At 47.1% G+C, this 22,817-nt stretch overlaps 3 protein-coding genes across 3 annotated transcripts; all 3 read right to left on the reverse strand.

Annotated features, from left to right (window-relative positions):
- Positions 1–5,494: 5,494 nt before the first annotated feature.
- Positions 5,495–8,028, reverse strand: LOC103764114 (T-cell surface glycoprotein CD8 alpha chain). The gene is given in 5 exon segments (XM_018086539.3): positions 5,495–5,735; positions 6,241–6,330; positions 6,924–7,289; positions 7,840–7,888; positions 7,891–8,028. Coding segments are annotated over 5 exon segments (843 nt in total). The 3' UTR covers positions 5,495–5,535.
- Positions 8,029–9,999: 1,971 nt separating this feature from the next.
- Positions 10,000–12,490, reverse strand: LOC108642069 (T-cell surface glycoprotein CD8 alpha chain-like). The gene is given in 5 exon segments (XM_018086534.2): positions 10,000–10,199; positions 10,704–10,793; positions 11,386–11,751; positions 12,302–12,350; positions 12,353–12,490. Coding segments are annotated over 5 exon segments (843 nt in total).
- Positions 12,491–14,463: 1,973 nt separating this feature from the next.
- LOC103764115 (T-cell surface glycoprotein CD8 alpha chain) lies at positions 14,464–22,798 on the reverse strand. Its single transcript, XM_029965326.1, has 7 exons — positions 22,753–22,798; positions 21,824–22,189; positions 21,171–21,245; positions 20,492–20,609; positions 18,909–18,931; positions 15,143–15,217; positions 14,464–14,600 (listed from the first exon to the last, which is right to left on the reverse strand). The coding sequence occupies exons 1-7, from the start codon at positions 22,796–22,798 to the stop codon at positions 14,464–14,466; spliced, it is 840 nt and encodes a 279-aa protein (XP_029821186.1).
- Positions 22,799–22,817: the final 19 nt, after the last annotated feature.

Consider the following 22,817-nt stretch of genomic DNA (forward strand, 5'->3'; position numbering starts at 1 on the left):
TGGCAGTGGTGTGAACACCAGCCACTGTTGATAGCTTAGAGTCCAAGAATGGCACAGTTATTAAATGGAAATAGGGTACAAATTCACCTTAGGTATTAAATATCACCTGAACTAGTGCATGCTACAGATCCATAGCTAATTCAAAAGCTCAGCTGCTTTTACCACATGATTGCAATTCTCTTCCTATCTGCCTGTGTGTTACAGAGTCAAAAATCCTTGCCTGCAGTTGTGTAGTTCCACCAAGAGATGGTGCTCACCGTTCAGTATTGGGAGCTTGTGTGCTCATCATAAGGGGATGCTGTGCTGGGTGGGCATTTGGGAAACAGCTCTGCAGTTTGGTTGGCACAGATTCCCAGTTTGCCCTGTGAGGTGATGGGGGTTCTGTCCTGCTGCTGCCTGATACGATTCTGGTAAATGGAGAAAGTGCTTGAATAATACTCTGAGGTTTTTATTCTTTGTAAAATATGGTGGTGTGCATGTATTGTCCCTAATAGGGTTTGGGATTATCCATAGTAAAAAAGTATTTATTTTTAGAGCCACAGTGGTACCTGAGGACTCCATTACACTTTTGGACCAGGTTGTGAAACCTTTAACTAGTCTCTGTGTGCAGCAAGTGCCTTTTAGTGAGTATGTTGTGGGAGGGAAGTAAAGAGGCTCAGCAGATTTCTGTCTGTATCCAAATCACCGTTCCACTCCTGTGACTGCTGGGCTTGCTGCTGGTGCTTCCTCCCTTCTTCAAACTGTGCCAGAGCTTCTCTGCAGCAGCAAGAGCACAGTTAGTTGTGTAGATGGGCCTTAAGCCAAGAAGTTTTTGACCATGCTTGTAGGAACATTTTAGTTTAGCTTATGGGCACTCTGAAAGTAATGGATATTTATAAACTTGATTTTCGTAGTGGCAGCTTGTTAGTCGTGTTAGTTCTATGCCTGTTAATAGGCTGAGTTTTAGTTTTTAGAAATGCCCTGAAATAGGAAATCTATTGTAATATGTTCTTGTGGGATTTCAAGTGTGAGTTGTGTTATAAAACATAATCAAACCTTAAAAATGGATAGTAGAAATGAAAATAGTGCCTTTTTGATCTCCAAAGGTAGTGCTCATTTTTGTGGCACTATGGCTGTCATTAGCACAGAGCTCATATCCTCAGCTCCTGTTAGTACTCTCGATGTTCAGCTGCTCTGTGAAGTATTTTTAAATTAAGTCTTTTCCTGCAGTGACCTTGTCACTGCACATTGCAGCTACATATGGCTGAACAAACGATCTTCCCTCCTGAAATCAGTCTTCCTCTGTGGAAACACTGTATTGATTTCAGTCTCCTATTTGTAAGTCAGGTTAATTAACGTGTGGAGAAGCTGCTGTGAAAACTGTGTGTTACCATTAACGAGTCAGAGCTTTTGATCCCTGTTCCTGTTGCTTTGATTCTTTCTTCTTGACACTTTACAGGATGGCTGCTGCTAAAATTTGAGGTTGAAGTTATTTATCACTCAGAGCCAACTTGCTCAGTTTAATGCAGTGAGTTTGGGTTAGGTTTTCTTTGCAAGGTTTGTTTGCCCACTGCAAGATACAATTTTTCTTTCTGTTTTGTCTCTTGAGTGGGGAGGGATATCACGCTCCTTAATCCATCCCAACTCATGCTGTTTTCTTTTTGCAAACAGGAGACTGCAGTGTAGGGAACGAAACTTTGAGAACAAGAGAAAAAAAGTGTGTGGCAGCAATGATTTATAGTGAGTAAAGCTAAAGCTGTAATGTGGTGTCACATCACTATTCTGAATTTAATTCAAGTCCTAATATGTAAAAAGGAAGAGTGGTTTACAAAAATGGGACTTAATCTTCCTTTATGACTTCAAATTTACAATAAATTAGGAGTCCTATAGAGAAATAGGGAAAATGGAGTTGTTTACAGCCTCCTTCAAGCTCTTACTGAGTCGTGCTGTGCCCGTGTGTAGGAACTGCTGTTTTGGCTCACACTCACTTGTAATTTTTTCAGGACCTGCTGTATCTGTGTATTTAAATGCAAAAACCCTGGAAGTGTTGTCCAGTTCCTATTCCACTGTAGAACTAACAGTTTTTCACTTTCCAGGGCATTATTTTGCAAGAGCACAGTCCCAGTGCAGGCTGGGACAGAGACTCAGTGCTGAAGCTGGTGGGTGCTGTGACCTGGACTGCAGTGAGCAAACCTTACCCGAGTTCAACTTTTGAAATGGAGATCCCCTTTTCTCCTGCATTTCCTCTTGTTTGCAGCCTCGGTGACACTGCTGTTGGTTTCTTCCTTCTTACTAAGTGTCAAGTTATGGCTGTGACTTTTCCTTTACTTTGGCTAATGAAACAAAGGCACGGGGAAGGTGCAAATAGTGTCTCAGTTCAAGTCTTAAGCATCATCCATGAGACATTTGGTTGTAGGGAGAGGAAATAAATATACAAACACAATCCCCCCCAGTCCCCCTCAGAACCAAGAGCAAATTCAGTATTTTCCAAGGTTTCTGATTTACACAGGAGGTTTCCAGGAATGTGGAGCACAAACAGATGTGATCGATCTCCCGTGACAAAAATTTACATGTATTCAATTTAGTCAACACAGCTCAGGATGAGAATCCACTGATGGATAGGTCATGCTGACCCTACGTGTCAAACAGATTTGATGTCAGATGAATCAGAAGGAAGAAACCTATTTACAGGAAGGTCATGTTGCACTACCTCTTTACTGTTCTTCCAGGATCTGTGTACTGTTTTTACTTGCCTAATTCGATTTTCTGTCCTGAATCTGCAGAAACAGCAGCAGGGGTGTGGTTTCTGGGAGTGGCTTCCAAGCCTTTGCACAACATGCAAGTGCTTAATCTGAGGAGTCTGGGAGGAGCTCAAGTACCTTCCCTGTGCCAGGTCGTCTGTCAAATACAGACATCGACAGAGGAAGTGACTTCAACTGACCAGTCCAGTTACTGGCTCTTCTGGGGTTATCTTGGCTGTATTATGTATCTGGAACCTATTTAACTCATCAAAATCCTTTATCACCCAGAAAATATTACTGGGCAAGTGAAGCACTGGAAGGGATAGAAGCAGGGGTCTATAAACACATTCTGGATGCTCTGTGTTTTGGGGGCATCTGATACCTCCCTCATCTTCATAAGCTTTCACTTGACTTTGGGGGCTGGGTGGCTCTTTATGGAGGATGTGGAGAGGTTTAGGTTGGATGTTAGAAGAAGGTTCTACACCAGAGGGAGGTCAGGCACTGGAACAGGCTCTGCAGGGTGGTGGTCACAGCACCAAGCCTGCCAGAGTTCAAGAACAATTGGGATGATACTCTCAGGCACATGCTGTGACTCCTGGGAATGGTCCTGTGCAGGGCTAAGGCTTGGACTTGAGGATCCTTGGGGGTCTCTTCCAACTCAGAATCACTGTGTGATTCTGTGACCTTGGATAAAGAGATGATGCTCAGCATCTGTGGCAAAATGCAGGGGAAAAGAAAATTCCTGAAGAAATTCAGTTCTTGTTCAGAATTTGGGCTCATTTACAGTTATCAATTCCTGATGGTGCCTCAAGGATTTTTCCTGGATGACTTCCCTAGAGATCCCGACTGATGCTGCTCCTGCCTGAGGTAGGATCAGGCACCCCAGCCTGCTGTCCCCCATCCCTCTGGGGGTCCATAGCAGCTCCCTCTTCTCAGAAGTCATGCACAAGCCTCATCCTTAGTCTGCAGGCCCCAGGTTGCATTTCTTGGCAGGGATTCTGCATCCTTCACTTGAGCACACTCAATAGATCTGATGCTGATGGCAGAGCCAAGAATATGTTCATACCCAGCGAGACACAGATGGTTCATGGCATAGATCCATGTGTATAATTTATCTCCAAACACAGGAGTTGCTGGCACACACCTGAGTTCTTCATTTGCTGGATTGTTCTCTTTGCAATTCTCCTTTGGTCAATTCTTCTTTGCAATTGCTCAGGAAGAGCCATTTTGTGCAAGGAAGGTGGTCTGTGAGCTGAACTGCCCCATACCCAGGGGTATGATTTATGTTTTCTTTGCTTTTACAACTTGTGGTTCTCTTCTCTAACCACAGGAGCTTCCGCCCTGCCAAGAAAACCCCTTGTATGTGTCACTGGAGGGGGCTGTGTCTGCTGCCTCTGGGTGACCACTGCCACATGGGGATGGGTGATGCTTCCTGGAGCTTTGCACATATGGGCTTTCCTGTTGATTATTCTTCAGTGTAAGGTGGGGGGTTTTCTGTGTGTGTGCGTGGGGTTTTTTCCTAATTTTTTTTTTTTTTATTACTCCTTCACAAAGAAAGCCCCTTTTTCCTGGGTGTGTCAGAAAGGAGGTGCTGCTGACTTTGGTGCCATTGCTGTGGGGCTGCTACTCAGAGCTGAGTTATGGAAACTGGTTTAGGAACTGGGTTTATTTATTTGGGTATCACACCACGTTGGTGAGTGAGGAAAGGTGCTGTTAGGCTGCCAAGAGGTGTGAGGCTCTCTGGTGCTGTGTGACCTGTGCCCTGTGGAGGGTTGGTTGGAGGATCAGTGTGAAGATGCATTGAGGGACTCAGGAGCCATCCCAGAGCCTCCTGGGTTTGGCATTGGGCTGAAAAGAGACCAGCTGCGTTCTTGTGATTGTGAACTAGAGGTCAAAAATCAATAGATTCAACTGTGCAGCTGTGTACAGGGGGTTAATCACCACTGTAAGTGTTGAAATTCTTTTCCTAGATGTTGATTTCCTGTTCAAATGGAGACTTTTCAAATAGCAACAAACAAATCCCCCTAAAACAAACAACAAAAACGCCAAACCCAAAGATACTGTGCTTCCAGTTCTTCCACACATTCATCTGCAGTGTCAGGAGGGCTTTGGCTGCATCCATCTTGCTGCAGGAGTGTGATCTTAGTGCAGCAATGCACAGTGGAGCATCACTGTTAATACCATCAGCTAATAATGCCCAAATACGTGTATTTTACATGGCTTAGGTTTTATTTTGATCTGTTTATCCTACATTAAGATTCCATGCAGTAGTGAGAATTTTGTTGTACATGTTGTACATGTTGTACATCTTACTGGAGCAGTTTTTGATTTTAAATACCCATATCCTGTTTTTCCCTACAGGATTGACCTCTGTAGGCTCTCTTAGAAATACAACCAACTCAAAATATTTAATCTGTGGATACTGAAAGAATAATGGAAGTATAACATAGTTTACAGGGAGTACAGAAATACAGAAAAACGCTGCTGCTCAGTTTTCTGTTCAGCGTTTATACATGAAATTTTGTTTTGTGTCACAGTCCACGTTCAACTCCACTCAATAGAGAAAACACATTTTCAAGGAAATGCTTCCCAGGGATAACATGAGGCTTTTTGGTGGGGAAACAACCCCTGATGCCTGCAGTCAGATCATTGCACCTTCTTGACACAAAACCATTTGAAAGAGCTGAAGTGGGAAGGGAAGGTCACTGTGGAAATATGGAGGCAATTTGTTGGAAGATATGCAGACAGTCATTTTAACAGTGGTCCTTGTCTTGTCTTGCCTGTGTCCTGGTTCTCTGATGCCTCCCAAAGCAGATCACTGGAACATCCGTGGCCCTGAGGGACAGGGCTGTGGTTTCAGGCCAGAGGTGGATCTAGAGGGGTTCTGGTGAGTCTTACGTTGACACAGCACGATGGTGATCGTCAGGAGCTGGAGGATCAGGAGGCAGAGGCCTGTCAAGGGGGCCCAGATGAAGATGTGACAGAAGGAATTCAGCTCTTCCTGCATTGTTGTCTCTGTAGGAATAGAGAAGGGGAAAGATCCATCAAGTGCTCAGGGCTGGTGTTAAGGCCAGTTGTGTTTTAGCCAAGGGAGCTGCCAAGTGCCCTGCCTGGCATTCCACAAGGCTGGTGGTGAGGCAGAGGGCTTCCCCTGTGCCTGTGGGGATGTTCTTCCTTAGTGCTGCTGCTTCCAGCATTTTCCTGGGCACTCGAGGGAGGACATGTAGCCAAATATTTTCTTGTGTCTCCTGAAGAGGGTAAAACCTGCTGGAGCTCGCAAGGCTCTTCCCCCTCTCCCCCTCCTCCAAGTGTGCCCAGGTGTGAAACATACTCCTGGTTTGTACCTCATCCTGGGCCTTTCCTACTTGAGATGAAACTATGTGGTATTTAATGTTTCCAAATCTGCTGAAGTGCTGTGGATTTTCACTCTCCCCCCGTCCCAAAATGCTTGCAAGATCCCCCTCAGTATCAGTGGATGCAACCCCAACTCCTCCCCTCTCCCTCTGTGTATCCAGGCTACCTGGATCCAAGGTCTTGAGGCAGGGGTCCTTTTCAGTGATGCCACGCTGGGTGGTGGGTCCTGGTGTGCTTGGTGCCACTGTGGTAGTGACTGTGAATGAAAATGGATTAATTCAGCATGTGGGGAAACACAATAAAACAGGTCTCTCCTGACCTTCTATTCTCCTGTCCCTGCCCAGGGCACAGCTGTTCCTGTGCACAGCATAGGGCTCAGCTCTGGAGGGACTTCATAGAGCACATTTTGGATGAGGACTCCCCAGGGGAGGGTCTCCTAAGAGCTAGTAAGGAGCTACAGCCTCATTATGTCTTGCTGTCTGCCACCATCGTCAGAAAGACTGAACACTGAGTTTCGGGACCTATGTGTGGTGAGGAAGGAGAGAGAGGTGGTGGACTTTGCTTTAGTCTTCTGATTTCAGAGGCATGGATGAAATTAAGAAGTGGGGATAGGGAGTTGGTGCTGGGTCTATCTAATCATCTTTGCCTTTGGGCAGGAGCAATACCATGGAGACAGCAAGCTGGGAGCCTCTGGCAGGAGCACGAGTGTGTTGGTCCCAAGATGCCTTGGGCAAGCAAGCAGGGAAATGGGGTTTGTGGGAGAGACAGCTGGTTAAAAATGGCACAGGCAGGAGGTGCTGGGGATTTTGGCAGAGCTAAAAGAGGTTGAGTGGTGGAGGTTTTGCTGACCTGGGAAGAAGGCAGGCAGGCCAGGGCTGAAGTACAACATTTGGTTGATGTTCGTGAGGCAGAAATAGTTCCCTTCATCCTCCTGTGTGAAAGACTTCACTACCAACCGATAGATAGTGTTGTCTTTGCTGGCCTCGAAGCGTGTGGATGTTCTCTGATTCCCCTTGAAGGTGTCCCCTTGGGACAGGGAAGAGATGAAGACAATGAAGTGAAGGGTCCCATTCTTGTCCTGGCGGACCCAGGATACTCCACTGTCACTGTCAGACTGACACTCCAGTTCCAGCCGCTGTCCCACCCGGAGCTGTGTGATGGTGTCACGAAACCTGACCTTCATCTCATACATCTGGCCATGGATTCCGGGACAGCCTGGAGGAGAGAAATCCTTGCTGGAACCTCTTGGAAAGAGCCAATGGCCCCTTTGGGAAAAAACTCCTGCTCTGTCCATGGGATGGAAGTACAAATGCAAAGGAGGACCATGGTGTCTGGATGACTGGAAGGCTTTGTTGGAATCCTTGCTGGGATCGTGCATGGAGGGTGCTCAGCAATCAGCCATGTGGGCTTTACGGATGGTTGCTGCCCTTCCAGCTGCCTTCTCAGGGATGTTATCCCTTCTCAGCTTATCTGAAGTGACTCCCTAAACCCAGTTACTGCTAAGTCCCCTTTTTTCCTGACCTTCTTCTGCTCTCTTGAACTCCTTGTCCAACCAGGCTCCCTTCCCGGTGCTCACGGCTGCCCTGTGCCAGCTGAGGTGATGCCGCCTTTCCCTCTGCAATTTCTGAGCACACCTCAAAGTCAGACTTTTTGGTTTGCTCTTTTTCCCCCTTCAACTATTTATCCAAATTTGTTGGATTCAGTGGAAGGATTTTTCCTTGCTTCTCCCAGTGAAGGAGCTGCACCACCCTGTGTCCATACTCACAGAGTCCCAGAGCGAGCAGGAGGAGCAGGGCAGGAGACCCGTCCATCTTCTGCTGGGGGTGTCTGTCCTTGGAGACAGTGCAGTGCAGCTGAGATGATCTTTGTCACTTGACTTGGGAGGCTGGGTCACACTTTGGGGAGGATGTGATGTCATCAAGACCCTCTTGGGCAAAGAGACGGTGCTCGGCATCTGCGGCAAAATGCAGAGGAAAAGAAAATTCCTGAAGAAGTTCAGTTCTAGTCCTCAGTTGGGGTTATATTTCCTTATCAGTTCTTAATTGTGCCTGAAGGAATTTGCCTCGATGACTCCCCTAGAGCTCCTTACTGCTCATGTCTGAGGTAGGATCAGACACCCCAGCCTGCTGTCCCCCATCCCTCTGGGGGTCCACAGCAGCTCCAGCTCCACAGAAGTCACAGACAAGCCTCGTGCTTTGGCTGAAGGCCCCAGGTTGTGTTTCTTGCCAGGGATTCTGCCTCCTTCTTTTGAGCACACTTAGGGAGTCTCGTGTGGATGGCAGAGTCCAGAGTATTATCTTCCCCAGCAAGTGAGACACAAGTGTTTCATGGCATAGATCCATGTGTATCATTTATCTCAGAGTACACACGTTCCTGACACACAGCCGGGTTCTTCAGGTGCTTGATTGTTCTCTCTTCAATTGCACAGGAAAAGCTGCTTTGTTCAAGGCAGGTGGTCAGTGAGCTGAACACACTGAGAGTGCCCAATGCCCAGGTGGATGATTTGCTTTTTCTTTTTTTTAACATCTTGTAACAACTTCTCTAACCACAGGAGCTTCCGCCCTGCCAAAAACCCCTTGTCTGCTTCACCAGAGAGGGCCCTTGCTGCTGCCTCTGAGTGACCACTTGCACATGAGTGATGCTTCCTGGAGCTTTGCACATACAGACTTTTCTGTTGTTATTTTTCTGTGTGTTTTTTCTTTCTTTTTTTTTTTTTAACTCCTCCTTTGCAAAGAAAGCCCCTTTTTCCTGAGTGTGTGAGAAAGCTCCTGCTGCTGATTTCAATGCAATTTGCTCTTGGGGCTGCTACTCAGAGCTGAGTTATGGAAAATGGTTTAGGAACTGGGTTTATTTATTTGGGCCTCGCAGCATGTTGGTGAGTGAGGAAAGGTGATGTTAGCTGAGATGTGTGAAGTTCTCTGGTGCTGTGTGCCCTGTGCCCTGTGGAGAGTGGGTTGGATGATCAGTGTGAAGATGCATTGAGGGAGGCAGGAGCCATCCCAGAGCCTCCTGGGTTTGGCATTGGGCTGGAAAGAGAGCAGCTGTGTTCTGTGTTTCTGAACTACTGATCAAAAATCAGTAGATTCCACCATGCAGTGGTTTTTGAGCTTACAACTCAGTAGTGTAATTCTTTTCCTAGGTGCTGATTTTTTGTACAAATGAAGACTACTGAAATAACAACAATTGAACCCCACAAAACAAACAAAATCACCCCCAAACCCAAAGATACTGTGCTTCCAGTTCATCCCTACATTCATCTGCAGTGTCAGGAGGGTTTTGGCTGCATTGCTCTTGCTGCAGGAGTGTGATCTTAGTGCAGCAATGCACAGTGGAGCATCACTATCATTAATGTCAGTTAATAATGCCCAAATATGTGTATTTTACATGTCTTAGAGTTTTGTTTTGCTCTGTTTATCCCACATTAGGATTCCATGCAGTAGTGAGGACTTTGCTATACATTTGTCCTGTTTTTCCTTACAGGATTGACATCTATAGGCTCTCATAGCAATAGGTCTAGCAATAAATGTTCAGTCCGTGGATCATGAAAGAATAAATTAATTTGAAAGTATAACAAAGTTTACAGGGAGTACAGAAATATAGAAAAACGCTGCTGCTTGGTATTCATTTAATTTTGTTTTGTGTAACAGTTCACATTCAGCTCCACTCAATAGAGATAACACATTTTCAAGGAAATGCTTCCCAGGGATAACATGAGGCCATTTGGTGGGGAAACAACCCCTGATGCCTGCAGTCAGATCATTGCACCTTCTTGCTACAAAACCATTTGAAAGAGCTGGAATGAGAAGGGAAGGTCACTGAGGAAATGTGGAGGCAATTTGTTGGAAGATATGCAGACAGTGATTTTAACAGTGGTCCTTGTCTTGCCTTGCCTGTGTCCTGGTTCTCTGATGCCTCCCAAAGCAGATCACTGGAACATCCGTGGCCCTGAGGGACAGGGCTGTGGTTTCAGGTCAGAGGTGGATCTAGAGGGGTTCTGGTGAGTCTTACGTTGACACAGCATGATGGTGATCATCAGGAGCTGGAGGATCAGGAGGCAGAGGCCTGTCAAGGGGGCCCAGATGAAGATGTGACAGAAGGAATTCAGCTCTTCCTCCATTGTTGTCTCTGTAGAATAGAGAAGGGGAAAGATCCATCAGGTGCTCGGGGCTAGTGTTAAGGCCAGTTGTGTTTTAGCCAAGGGAGCTGCCAAGTGCCCTGCCTGGCATTCCACAAGGCTGGTGGTGAGGCAGAAGGCTTCCCCTGTGCCTGTGGGGATGTTCTTCCTTAGTGCTGCTGCTTCCAGCATTTTCCTGGGCACTCGAGGGAGGACATGTAGCCAAATATTTTCTTGTGTCTCCTGAAGAGGGTAAAACCTGCTGGAGCTCGCAAGGCTCTTCCCCCTCTCCCCCTCCTCCAAGTGTGCCCAGGTGTGAAACATACTCCTGGTTTGTACCTCATCCTGGGCCTTTCCTACTTGAGATGAAACTATGTGGTATTTAATGTTTCCAAATCTGCTGAAGTGTTGTGGATTTTCAATCTCCTCCCATCCCAAAATGCTTGCAAGATCCCCCTCAGTATCAGTGGATGCAACCCCAACTCCTCCCCTCTCCCTCTGTGTATCCAGGCTACCTGGATCCAAGGTCTTGAGGCAGGGGTCCTTTTCAGTGATGCCACGCTGGGTGGTGGGTCCTGGTGTGCTTGGTGCCACTGTGGTAGTGACTGTGAATGAAAATGGATTAATTCAGCATGTGGGGAAACACAATAAAACAGGTCTCTCCTGACCTTCTATTCTCCTGTCCCTGCCCAGGGCACAGCTGTTCCTGTGCACAGCATAGGGCTCAGCTCTGGAGGGACTTCATAGAGCACATTTTGGATGAGGACTCCCCAAGGGAGGGTCTCCTAAGATCTAGTAAGGAGCTACAGCCTCCTTATGTCTTGCTGTCTGCCACCATCCTCAGAAAGACTGAACACTGAGTTTCGGGACCTATGTGTGGTGAGGAAGGAGAGAGAGGTGGTGGACTTTGCTTTAGTCTTCTGATTTCAGAGGCATGGATGAAATTAAGAAATGGGGATAGGGAGTTGGTGCTGGGTCTATCTAATCATCTTTGCCTTTGGGCAGGAGCAATACCATGGAGACAGCAAGCTGGGAGCCTCTGGCAGGAGCACGAGTGTGTTGGTCCCAAGATGCCTTGGGCAAGCAAGCAGGGAAATGGGGTTTGTGGGAGAGACAGCTGGTTAAAACAGCACAGGCAGGAGGTGCTGGGGATTTTGGCAGAGCTAAAAGAGGTTGAGTGGTGGAGGTGTTGCTGACCTGGGAAGAAGGCAGGCAGGCCAGGGCTGAAGTACAACATTTGGTTGATGTTCGTGAGGCAAAAATAATTCCCTTCATCCTCCTGTGTGAAAGACTTCACTACCAACCGATAGATAGTGTTGTCTTTGCTGGCCTCAAAGCGTGTGGATGTTCTCTGATTCCCCTTGAAGGTGTCCCCTTGGGACAGGGAAGAGATGAAGACAATGAAGTGAAGGGTCCCATTCTTGTCCTGGTGGACCCAGGATACTCCACTGTCACTGTCAGACTGACACTCCAGTTCCAGCCGCTGTCCCACCCGGAGCTGGGTGATGCTGTCACGAAACCTGACCTTCATCTCATACATCTGGCCATGGATTCTGGGACAGCCTGGAGGAGAGAAATCCTTGTTGGAACCACTTGGGAAGAGCCAATGGTCCCTTTGGGAAAAAACTCCTGCTCTGTCCATGGGATGAAAATACAAATGCAAAGGAGGACCATGGTGTCTGGATGACTGGAAGGTTTTGTTGGAGTCCTTGCTGGGATCGTGCATGGAGGGTGCTCAGCAATCAGCCATGTGAGCTTTACAGATGGTTGCTGCCCTTCCAGCTGCCTTCTCAGGGATGTTACTCCTTCCCAGCTTGTCTGAATTGACTCCCTAAACCCAGTTACTGCTAAGTCCCCTTTTTTCCTGACCTTCTTCTGCTCTCTTGAACTCCTTGTCCAACCAGGCTCCCTTCCCGGTGCTCATGGCTGCCCTGTGCTGGCTGAGGTGATGCCACCTTTCCTTCTGCAATTTCTGAGCACACCTCAAAGTCAGACTTTTTGGTTTGCTCTTTTTTCCCCTTCAACTGTTTATCCAAATTTGTTGGATTCAGTGGAAGGATTTTTCCTTGCTTCTCCCAGTGAAGGAGCTGCACCACCCTGTGTCCATACTCACAGAGTCCCAGAGCGAGCAGGAGGAGCAGGGCAGGAGACCCGTCCATCTTCTACTGGGGGTGTCTGTCCTTGGAGACGGTGCAGTGCAGCTGAGATGATCTTTGTCACTTGACTTGGGAGGCTGGGTCACACTTTGGGGAGGATGTGATGTCATCAAGACCCTCTTGGGCAAAGAGACGGTGCTCGGCATCTGCGGCAAAATGCAGAGGAAAAGAAAATTCCTGAAGAAGTTCAGTTCTAGTCCTCAGTTGGGGTCATATTTCCTTATCAGTTCTTAATTGTGCCTGAAGGAATTTGCCTCGATGACTCCCCTAGAGCTCCTGACTGCTCATGTCTGAGGTAGGATCAGACACCCCAGCCTGCTGTCCCCCATCCCTCTGGGGGTCCACAGCAGCTCCAGCTCCACAGAAGTCACAGACAAGCCTCGTGCTTTGGCTGAAGGCCCCAGGTTGTGTTTCTTGCCAGGGATTCTGCCTCCTTCTTTTGAGCACACTTAGGGAGTCTCGTGTGGATGGCAGAGTCCAGAGTATTATCTTACCCAGAAAGTGAGACACAAGTGTTTCATGGCATAGATCCACATGTATCATTTATCTCAGAGTACACTCATTCCTGACACACAGCCGGGTTCTTCAGGTTCTCGATTGTTCTCTCTTCAATTGCTCAGGAAAAGCTGCTTTGTGCAAGGCAGGTGGTCATGAGCTGAACACACTGAGAGTGCCCAATGCCCAGGTGGATGATTTGCTTTTTCTTTGTTTTAACATCTTGTAACAACTTCTCTAACCACAGGAGCTTCCGCCCTGCCAAGAAAACCCCTTGTCTGCTTCACCAGAGAGGGCCCTTGCTGCTGCCTCTGAGTGACCACTTGCACATGAGTGATGCTTCCTGGAGCTTTGCACATACAGACTTTTCTGTTGTTATTTTTCTGTGTGTTTTTTCTTTCTTTTTTTTTTTTTTAACTCCTCCTTTGCAAAGAAAGCCCCTTTTTCCTGAGTGTGTGAGAAAGCTCCTGCTGCTGATTTCAATGCAATTTGCTCTTGGGGCTGCTACTCAGAGCTGAGTTATGGAAAATGGTTTAGGAACTGGGTTTATTTATTTGGGCCTCGCAGCATGTTGGTGAGTGAGGAAAGGTGATGTTAGCTGAGATGTGTGAAGTTCTCTGGTGCTGTGTGCCCTGTGCCCTGTGGAGAGTGGGTTGGATGATCAGTGTGAAGATGCATTGAGGGAGGCAGGAGCCATCCCAGAGCCTCCTGGGTTTGGCATTGGGCTGGAAAGAGAGCAGCTGTGTTCTGTGTTTCTGAACTACTGATCAAAAATCAGTAGATTCCACCATGCAGTGGTTTTTGAGCTTACAACTCAGTAGTGTAATTCTTTTCCTAGGTGCTGATTTTTTGTACAAATGAAGACTACTGAAATAACAACAATTGAACCCCACAAAACAAACAAAATCACCCCCAAACCCAAAGATACTGTGCTTCCAGTTCATCCCTACATTCATCTGCAGTGTCAGGAGGGTTTTGGCTGCATTGCTCTTGCTGCAGGAGTGTGATCTTAGTGCAGCAATGCACAGTGGAGCATCACTATCATTAATGTCAGTTAATAATGCCCAAATATGTGTATTTTACATGTCTTAGAGTTTTGTTTTGCTCTGTTTATCCCACATTAGGATTCCATGCAGTAGTGAGGACTTTGCTATACATTTGTCCTGTTTTTCCTTACAGGATTGACATCTATAGGCTCTCATAGCAATAGGTCTAGCAATAAATGTTCAGTCCGTGGATCATGAAAGAATAAATTAATTTGAAAGTATAACAAAGTTTACAGGGAGTACAGAAATATAGAAAAACGCTGCTGCTTGGTATTCATTTAATTTTGTTTTGTGTAACAGTTCACATTCAGCTCCACTCAATAGAGATAACACATTTTCAAGGAAATGCTTCCCAGGGATAACATGAGGCCATTTGGTGGGGAAACAACCCCTGATGCCTGCAGTCAGATCATTGCACCTTCTTGCTACAAAACCATTTGAAAGAGCTGGAATGAGAAGGGAAGGTCACTGAGGAAATGTGGAGGCAATTTGTTGGAAGATATGCAGACAGTGATTTTAACAGTGGTCCTTGTCTTGTCTTGCCTGTGTCCTGGTTCTCTGATGCCTCCCAAAGCAGATCACTGGAACATCCGTGGCCCTGAGGGACAGGGCTGTGGTTTCAGGTCAGAGGTGGATCTAGAGGGGTTCTGGTGAGTCTTACGTTGACACAGCACGATGGTGATCGTCAGGAGCTGGAGGATCAGGAGGCAGAGGCCTGTCAAGGGGGCCCAGATGAAGATGTGACAGAAGGAATTCAGCTCTTCCTGCATTGTTGTCTCTGTAGGAATAGAGAAGGGGAAAGATCCATCAGGTGCTCGGGGCTAGTGTTAAGGCCAGTTGTGTTTTAGCCAAGGGAGCTGCCAAGTGCCCTGCCTGGCATTCCACAAGGCTGGTGGTGAGGCAGAGGGCTTCCCCTGTGCCTGTGGGGATGTTCTTCCTTAGTGCTGCTGCTCTCAGCATTTTCCTGGGCACTTGAGGGAGGACACGTAGCCAAAAGTTTTCACATGTCTCCCACCAAGAGTAAAATTCCTCTCCCCCCACTTCCCTGTGTGCCCAGGCATAAGACACGCTCATGCTTTTTTCCTCATCCTTAGCCTTTCCTACTTGGGATGAAAAACTGAAGTTTAATCTTTCTAGCTCTGGTAAATCTCTATGGATTTTCACTCTCTCCCCATTCTAAAATGCTTTCAGGATCCCCCTATGTATCAGTGGGCCAGATCCCAGCTCTTTCCCTGTCCTTCCCTATATCCAGGGTACCTGGATCTGGAGTCTTGATGCAGGGGTCCTTTTCAGTGATGCTGTGCTGGGTGATGAGTCCTGGTGTGGTGATGACTGTAAATGAAAATTCAACATGTAAGCAAATACAGTGAAATAGTTCTCTCCTGCCCTTTCTGCTCTCCCAGCCCTGCCAGGGTTTGTCTGCTCCTGTTCACAGCAGAGAGCTCAGATCCATGTGGAATTCATAGAGCCCCTTTTGGATGGTGACTCCCCCAAGGAGGGTCTCCCAAGAGCTGGTAAGGAACGGCAGAGTCCTTATTTCTTTCTGTCTGCCACCCTCCTCAGAAAGCCTGAGCACCCTGATGTTGTAGGGCTTCTGGGAGCAATGTTTAGGGGAAAGGATGGGGTAGTGGTGGACTTTACTTTCATCTTCTCCTGTCAGAGCCATGGATGGGATGGAGAAGTGAGGATGGGTCTCCCCAGTCATCGTTGCCTTTGGGCAGGAGCAATACCATGAGGAGAGACAGCAAGAAGTAAGCCTCTGGCAGGAGTATTAGTGGGTTGGTCCCAAGATGCCTTTCCTGACACGCAGCCGGGTTCTTCAGGTGCTCGATTGTTCTCTTTGCAGTTCCTTTTTGGTCAATTCTTCTTTGCATTTGTTCTGAAGAGCTGCTTTGTGCAAGGCAGGTGGTCAGTCAGCTGAGCACACTGAGAGTGCTCAATGCCCAAGGGTATGATTTCCTTTTAATTTTGTTTTAACAACTTGTGTTTCTCCCCTGTAACCACAGGGGCTTCCGCCCTGCCCCAAAACCCCTTGTCTGCTTCACCAGAGAGGGCCCCGGTGCTGCCTCTGGGTGACCATTTGCACATGGGGATGGGTGATACTTCCTGGAGCTTGCAGATCTGAATAAACAGAATTTACTACAGTCAATCAACATGTCCCTAAATAATCAACATGTTAAAAGTCCCTTTATTGTTAACCAAAACAATCGACAAAGACTATTTTTGTTACCCCTCATCCATTTCTTTTAGAAACAAACAAATCCCACCTTCCTTGCTCAGGCCAAACTCCTGCTGAAATCGGCGGAATTGGGGATAAGATCAGAAGAGGAATAGCATGAGGGAAACAAAACATTACCCACAGAACTGTAAAAAGACAAGAAGTAAGGCCCTTTAATCCATATTTACTTTTTCAGTCCAGCCTTGTAATAGGTTAGACAAGAGTACAAATCCTAGGAGAGAGGTGGCACCACAGACAGAGGATGTATTAAGTGAGAGCATTTATTTCCAAGTCACTTTGTAGTGAATTCAAAGCCTGGCTGCATTTTAGAAAGAAGTAGCACACGCCCTTGAGTAGAGATTTATTCCTTATTCCTCATCTGCTTGTCACTGATGCCTGTCAGCATCAGGATTGACCTGGTTCCTTTTTCTGAACCCTGCCACTGGGAATAGAGGGCACTGGGCCTTAGGAATTGATTTGAAAAGCTCCAGTTTTGGAAGGAGCTGTGCTTTAGGGTGCAGTTCCCAGAAGCAGTGCTGCTTGTTGTCTGGGTGTCTGTGCTCCATCTTGTCTTTTCCAGTTTGCCAGGGCAGAGTGCATGAGGTGCAGTCACAGTGTAGAGAACGTAGGAGATGGGTTTGTGTGCTGACAGCTCCCGGGAGACGATCCAGAAGCCCAAAGGTGTGGATGCTGCAAGGTGTCAGTTTTTTGTGCCTGGTTTGGTGTGGGGCTTCCCCTGCCCAGGCCTGGAGAGAGAAAAGGGTTTGATTGACTTTGATGGGAAAGGAAGAGAAAGGCAATTAATGTGTGATGAGCTGATGATCTTGTTTAGCCTTGGTCTGCAGCCAGGGACCTGCAAGAGGAGACTGCAAAATGTTCTGAAATCATCTTTGTGCTAGTGAAGGATCTGCCAACATTTCAGGTAGTGACAGCCAGCAGAAGGATGTTTTTAAGATACACTGATGATGAGTTCTTGCACTAATTTAAAAAAAGGGAGAAGGTTCAATTTACCTCTGACTTCTGCTCACTCCTGTCCTCTCATCAAGCCTTTCTCCACATTCAGAAATGAATAAATAAAGAAGACCTCGTTTGTGGGTTTTTTTTGGAGTTGGACAAGCTGTTATCAATTCCTAGAGACTTTTTCTTATTGCAACCTGTCTCCTGCAGAGGAGTTTGAAAGGAGGCTTTCTAGACAGGCAGAGTGCACCCAAAATGATAGAAATTACTGGTCTCCAGGACCTGAGAGTTTTATGCTGATCTAACAAATTGGAGATTTGGCACCCTTCTTTACTGAAGATTAATTTGTGGTGGAAAATGAATCATTCTGCTGCCAGCAAGAATCCCAGGCCAGATCCTTAGGTGCTCTTTCATGCTGTGAATTGCACTATTAACTTCTAAAGAGCTTCATTTCAATAATTGGGAGTTGCTCAGAGCAGCAGAAATTTCCTCTCTAAATAAAAACTGAAATATGCTACAATTTCTTAAACCATGTCATGTTAGTGCAGCTGAAGGAAAGGTGTCCTTGAGGAGGTGATTTCCTGAGGTCCTTGTAACCCAACCACTCCTTTGGTGCAAAACTGAAGAGCTGGGCAGATATTTTTTCTCTGTAGGGACAGAACATCCCTGTCCAGGGCTAGCAACAGGGGTTGAGATAAGTGAAGAATGCAAACATCATCCTAAACAAGGCAGCATGGAGAGCTTTTCATTATCATTTCTCCCTTGGAAAGGCAGACAGGGATCAGAAGAGTACTGGCTATAATAAATATCCATTGTAAAACTGACAGACTGTTCCCTTTTTCAGATGGGTAAAAAAAATGCATTCTGCCTTAAAAAATTGTAGGGATCTACTACTGTAGGGGAGGGTGGTCTTTCTGTGAGAGATTGTATTAATTTAGACAACTGAAAGACAATTACCTTTCTTACTATAAGCCCCATGGATGTATAACAAAGAACATGAATTTATCTGATTTAAAAGATGCTCTGATTTGCAAAGAATGAGGCTCCAGAGCTGTGAACATGCTGTCCAAAACTTTCTTGGCTACCCATCTTTTCCAAGCACTAGCCCAGCACTGGCTGCCTGGAGCAGTAGCAATGATTTCTTAGTGGCTCTCTGGCCACAAGCCCCAGAGTGCCCAAGGCTTGCAAAGCTGCAGAAGTGGTTTTCTGCAGAGCAGGGGAGGTGAAGAAACTGGCTGCAAGGAGGTCTTTTTGCAGAAGGATAATGCACGTGGGCAAAAGCATTTCTTTTTCCAAACTGGCAAATTGCAATTCTCCTTGTGATGGAGTTTTCCTTGTGACTCAGGATGATGGGTGGGTTGGGGTGGCAGGAGGGAAAGCATAAAAGAAAGATCTTCGTGTGCCCTAGAAACTGGGTTGCCTCTAAATCTATTCCTGTCTGCAGTGCTGTTTCTCAGGAAAGTCATCCAAGTTTGCAGCAGCCTCTCTGCTGCTGTTCCTTAGTGCCTGTAGGGGAAATAGAGGCCTGAAGCCGTGGTGATTTTTTTGGTCTGCCACAAGCACCACCTGTCTTTATGTTTTATATCTACTGGTGTGTCAGGGCCCAGTGATTTGAATTAATTAATCATAAAAAACCCCCAAACAAAAACTGCAAACAAACCCAAAAACACAGGACAAGAGAATCTTCTGTCTCATTTTTGCCCTTAAGTAATTTCACAGACCCCTCCCATCCACCGGCTGTTGGATGAAGAATTTTTAGGTTGCTTTTGGGCACCTTCCTGCTTTGTTGCCTGAGGGTGCCAAGTTTAAGAGAAAATTGCCAATGCCTGTCACTTACTAACCTTTTACACCTGCACCTTCGTCTTCTGGTTTCTAAAACAAGAAAGAAAATGTTTTAGTTCAAAGCTACCAAGTCACAGCTCAGTAAAGAAACACTGCAGCAAGGTGGGTCTGGTGTTCCCCAGCAGCTGATATCTTTAAAATTAACCACGGACAAACCAAGTTTATTTTTAAGCAAATCCCTGCCAGGGAGTGGTGCTGCAGCTCATGTTACCTCAATATTCCACTTAAACATTTTGATGAATTAAAGTGTGAGGTGAGTAGCAGTAGCAGGGTCAGCCTGGGAACCCCGAGGGTGAATTATTTGTTAACTTTGGCACATTGCTGAAAATCCCTCAGCAGCAATTGTTTCTACAAGAGGTGAGTGGCAATGGTGCCACTCCACATGCAACCAAGTTGAACAATGCTCTTCCCCATTTTCGCATCTCTGTTGTTACTTTGGGATGTGTCCAGCAAAATACAGTGTTCTGCCATTAATTTTAGCCCAAGGTATTAATCTGTCCTTTAGGTCTTAGGCTGCTGCAGAAATTAACTGCAGCTGATGGCTTTTCACTGATCATTTTACATCAGTGTTAAAAGGCAGAAATAAATCACTGAGGGGTGTTTGTAGGTTGTGTGTTGCAGGTCACCAGGGAATGCCACTGTATGTGGAGGGCTTTTGGCTCCTGATGACTTCAGAGGGAATTTGGACCAAGTCCAGGCACTCTGCTGCATCATCAGCTACTTCCCCCGAGGAGAATGATTTTTGGCTGTGTCTCCTTAATGCTTTTTCATGCATTCCTTCCTATCTCTGCAGAGTGTGGAGATTAGCATTTTTCAGGGCTGAAGGATGATGACAAATGGTACTTTTCTAGCTGGGTCAGCTGGTAAATTCATCTGGCATCAGCTCCAGGCTGCAGGGTCAGGGAGGATCTAGTTAGGTTAATTCAGCAGCAGAACTGCTGGTGTTCAGGCAAATGAGCAGAGCTGGATTAATGAAGTCATAACTTCTGGGGGTACTGGAGAGTTGAACTGATTTCAGTGAGCTAAACTGAGTTGCATCCATTTGCACTCATTGCTTGCTCAGGGTAGTTCAACTTCATTTCAAACACAAAATTTCACCAAAGGACTTTTGCTGACCTGCATTCCTGCTTAAACTGTGGCAGTCTCTGAACCTGTGTAATGAAGTTACTTTTTTAGTTACAGCTCAAGCTGCTACTGGGAGTCTCAGCATATGCTGGAGCATATTTACCCTGATGTGTCAGAATGTTTCAGGCCCTGGTACATTAATCTCTGACACACCAATTTAAAGATAGTAGAGCCAAGACAGTTCATACAGTAAGTTCTGTCTGTTTCTAATCAATTTTTCTTCCTTGAAGGTCTTTTTCAACCTAAACACATTTCTGATTCTATGATTCTAAGTTGTTAATTATTTTTCAGCCTAAGCCTACTGATGAGGAAAATACAGACAGTGATTCTAACAGTAGTCCTTCTCTTGCACTGACTGTGTCCTGGTTATCTCATGCCTCACAAAGCAGGCAGAACATCCATCCCTCTGAGGGACAGGGCTGTGGTTTGAGGCTGGAAGTGCATCTATAGGGATTGTGGTGAGTCTTGGGCACTGCAGGATGGTGATGGCCAGGGCGATGAGGAGCAGGAGGCAGGCACCTGCCAAGGGAACCCAGATGACACCATCACAGAAGGAATTCAGGTCCTTCTCCGTGCTGGACTCTGAAGGAATAGAGAAGGGTAAAGGTCAAAAAAGCACAGAAACGTCAAGTTTGTAAAAGACCTCCAAGATCATTGAGTCCAACCTTTGAGCATGAATGGAGAAGGGGAAAGGTCCAGCAGGTGCTCAGGGCTGGTGTCACGACCAGTTCTGGTGGAGCCAAAGGAGCTGCCAAGGGCCATGCCTGGTGTTCCATGAGGCTGGTGGTGAGGCAGGGGTCTTCCTCTGGGCTGCCACTCTCACCATTTTCCAGAGACTTGAAGGAGGACAGGTAGCCAAAAATTTTCTCTTTTCCCTGATGAGGCTAAAACCACCCTCAGCCCCCAAGGCTCTGCCCTCCCTCCCCCTCTTCTGGGCATGCCCAGGCATGAGACATGCTCGTGCTTTTTACCTCATCCTAAGCCTTTCCTGTGTGGGATGAAACACTGGAGTTTAATCCTTCCAACTCTGATAAAGCTCTGTGGATTTTCACTCTCCTCCCACCCCAAAATGCCTGCAGGTTTCAGTGGTATCAATGGGCCAGAACCCAGCTGCCTCCCTCTCCCTCCCTGTACCCAGGCTACCTGGATCTGGGGTCCTGACGTCGGAGTCCTTTCCAGTGATGCCATGTTGAGTGGTGGGTCCTGGTGTGGTGATGACTAAAAGTGAAAATGGATGAATTCAGCAAGTAGGGAAATGCAGTAAAACAGGTCTCTCCGGCCCTTCAGTTCTCCCACCCCTGCCCAGGTTATAGTTTTTTCTGTACACATATTAGGGCTTCATAGAGCCCCTTTTGAACGGGGATTCCCCCAGGGAGGGTATCCCAAGAACCAGTGAGGAGCTGTAGGCTTCTTATGTCTTGCTGTCTGCCACCATCCTCAGAAAGACTGAACACTGAGTTTTAGGACCTATGTGAGGTGAGGAAGGAGAGGGTAGTGCTGGACTTCGCTTTACTCTTCTCCCTTCAGAGCCATGGATGGGATTGAAAAGTGGGGATGGGGAAATGATGCTGGGTCTCCCCAATCATCTTTGCCTTTGGGCAGGAGCAATACCATGAGGAGAGATGGCAAGCAGGGAGCTTCTGGCAGGAGGACCAGTGGGTTGGTCCCAAGAGGCCTTGGGCAAGCAAGCAGGGAAATGGAGTTTGTGGGAGAGACAGCTGGTTAAAAAAGGCACAGGCAGGAGGTGCTGGGGATTTTGGCAGAGCTTAAAGAGGTTGGGAGTAGGTGTTGCTGACCTGGGAAGAAGGCAGGCAGGCCAGGGCTGAAGTACAGCATTTGGTTGATGTTTGCGAGGCAGAAATAGTTCCCTTCATCCTCCTGTGTGAAAGACTTCACTACCAACCGATAGATAGTGTTGCCTTTGCTGGCCTCGAAGCGTGTGGATGTTCTCTGACTCCCCTTGAAGGTGGCTCGGGATAGGGAAGAGATGAAGACAATGAAGTGAAGGGTCCCATTCTTGTCCTGGCGGACCCAGAACATGCCACTGTCCTTCTTGTCAGTCTGACACTCCAGTTCCAGCCGCTGTCCCACCCGGAGCTGGGTGATGCTGTTGCGAAACCTGATCTTCATCTCATACATCTGGCCAGGGATCCCGGGGCAGCCTGGAGGAGAGAAATCCTTGTTGGAACCTCTTGGAAAGAGCCAGTGGCCCCTCTGAGCAAACCTGGTTTCCTGTTCTCAGTCTGTGAGGTCAAATGCAAAGGAGGACCATGGTGTCTGGATGACTGGAAGGCTTTGTTGGAGTCCTTGCTGGGATTGTGCATGGAGGGTGCTCATCAATCAGCCATGTGGGTTTTACAGATGGTTGCTGCCCTTCCAGCTGCCTTCTCAGGGATGTTATCCCTTCCCAGCTTATCTGAAGTGACTACCTAAAGCACTGACTGCTAAATGCTCTTTATTGTCTCCTCCCTCCCCTCCATAACCACCTGTATGACCAGGCTCCCTTCCTGGTGCTTGTGGTGCTGCAACCACCCCTCTGGCTGCCCTACACCGGCTGAGGCGATGCCGCCTTTCCCTCCACAGTTACTGACCACATCTCAAAGTCGACCTTTTTATTTGCTATTTCCCACGCTTTGACTATTTAACCCAATTTCTTGTATTCAGTGGAAGGTTTTTCCTTGTCCCTCTGGGTGATGGGGCTGCACCACCCTGTGTCCATACTCACAGAGTCCCAGAGCGAGCAGGAGGAGCAGGGCAGGAGACCAGTCCATCTTCTACTGGGGGTGTCTG

This window comes from Manacus vitellinus, unplaced genomic scaffold (assembly GCF_001715985.3).
Source record: "Manacus vitellinus isolate BGI_N305 unplaced genomic scaffold, ASM171598v3 scaffold_98_pilon, whole genome shotgun sequence".
NCBI lineage: Eukaryota > Metazoa > Chordata > Aves > Passeriformes > Pipridae > Manacus > Manacus vitellinus.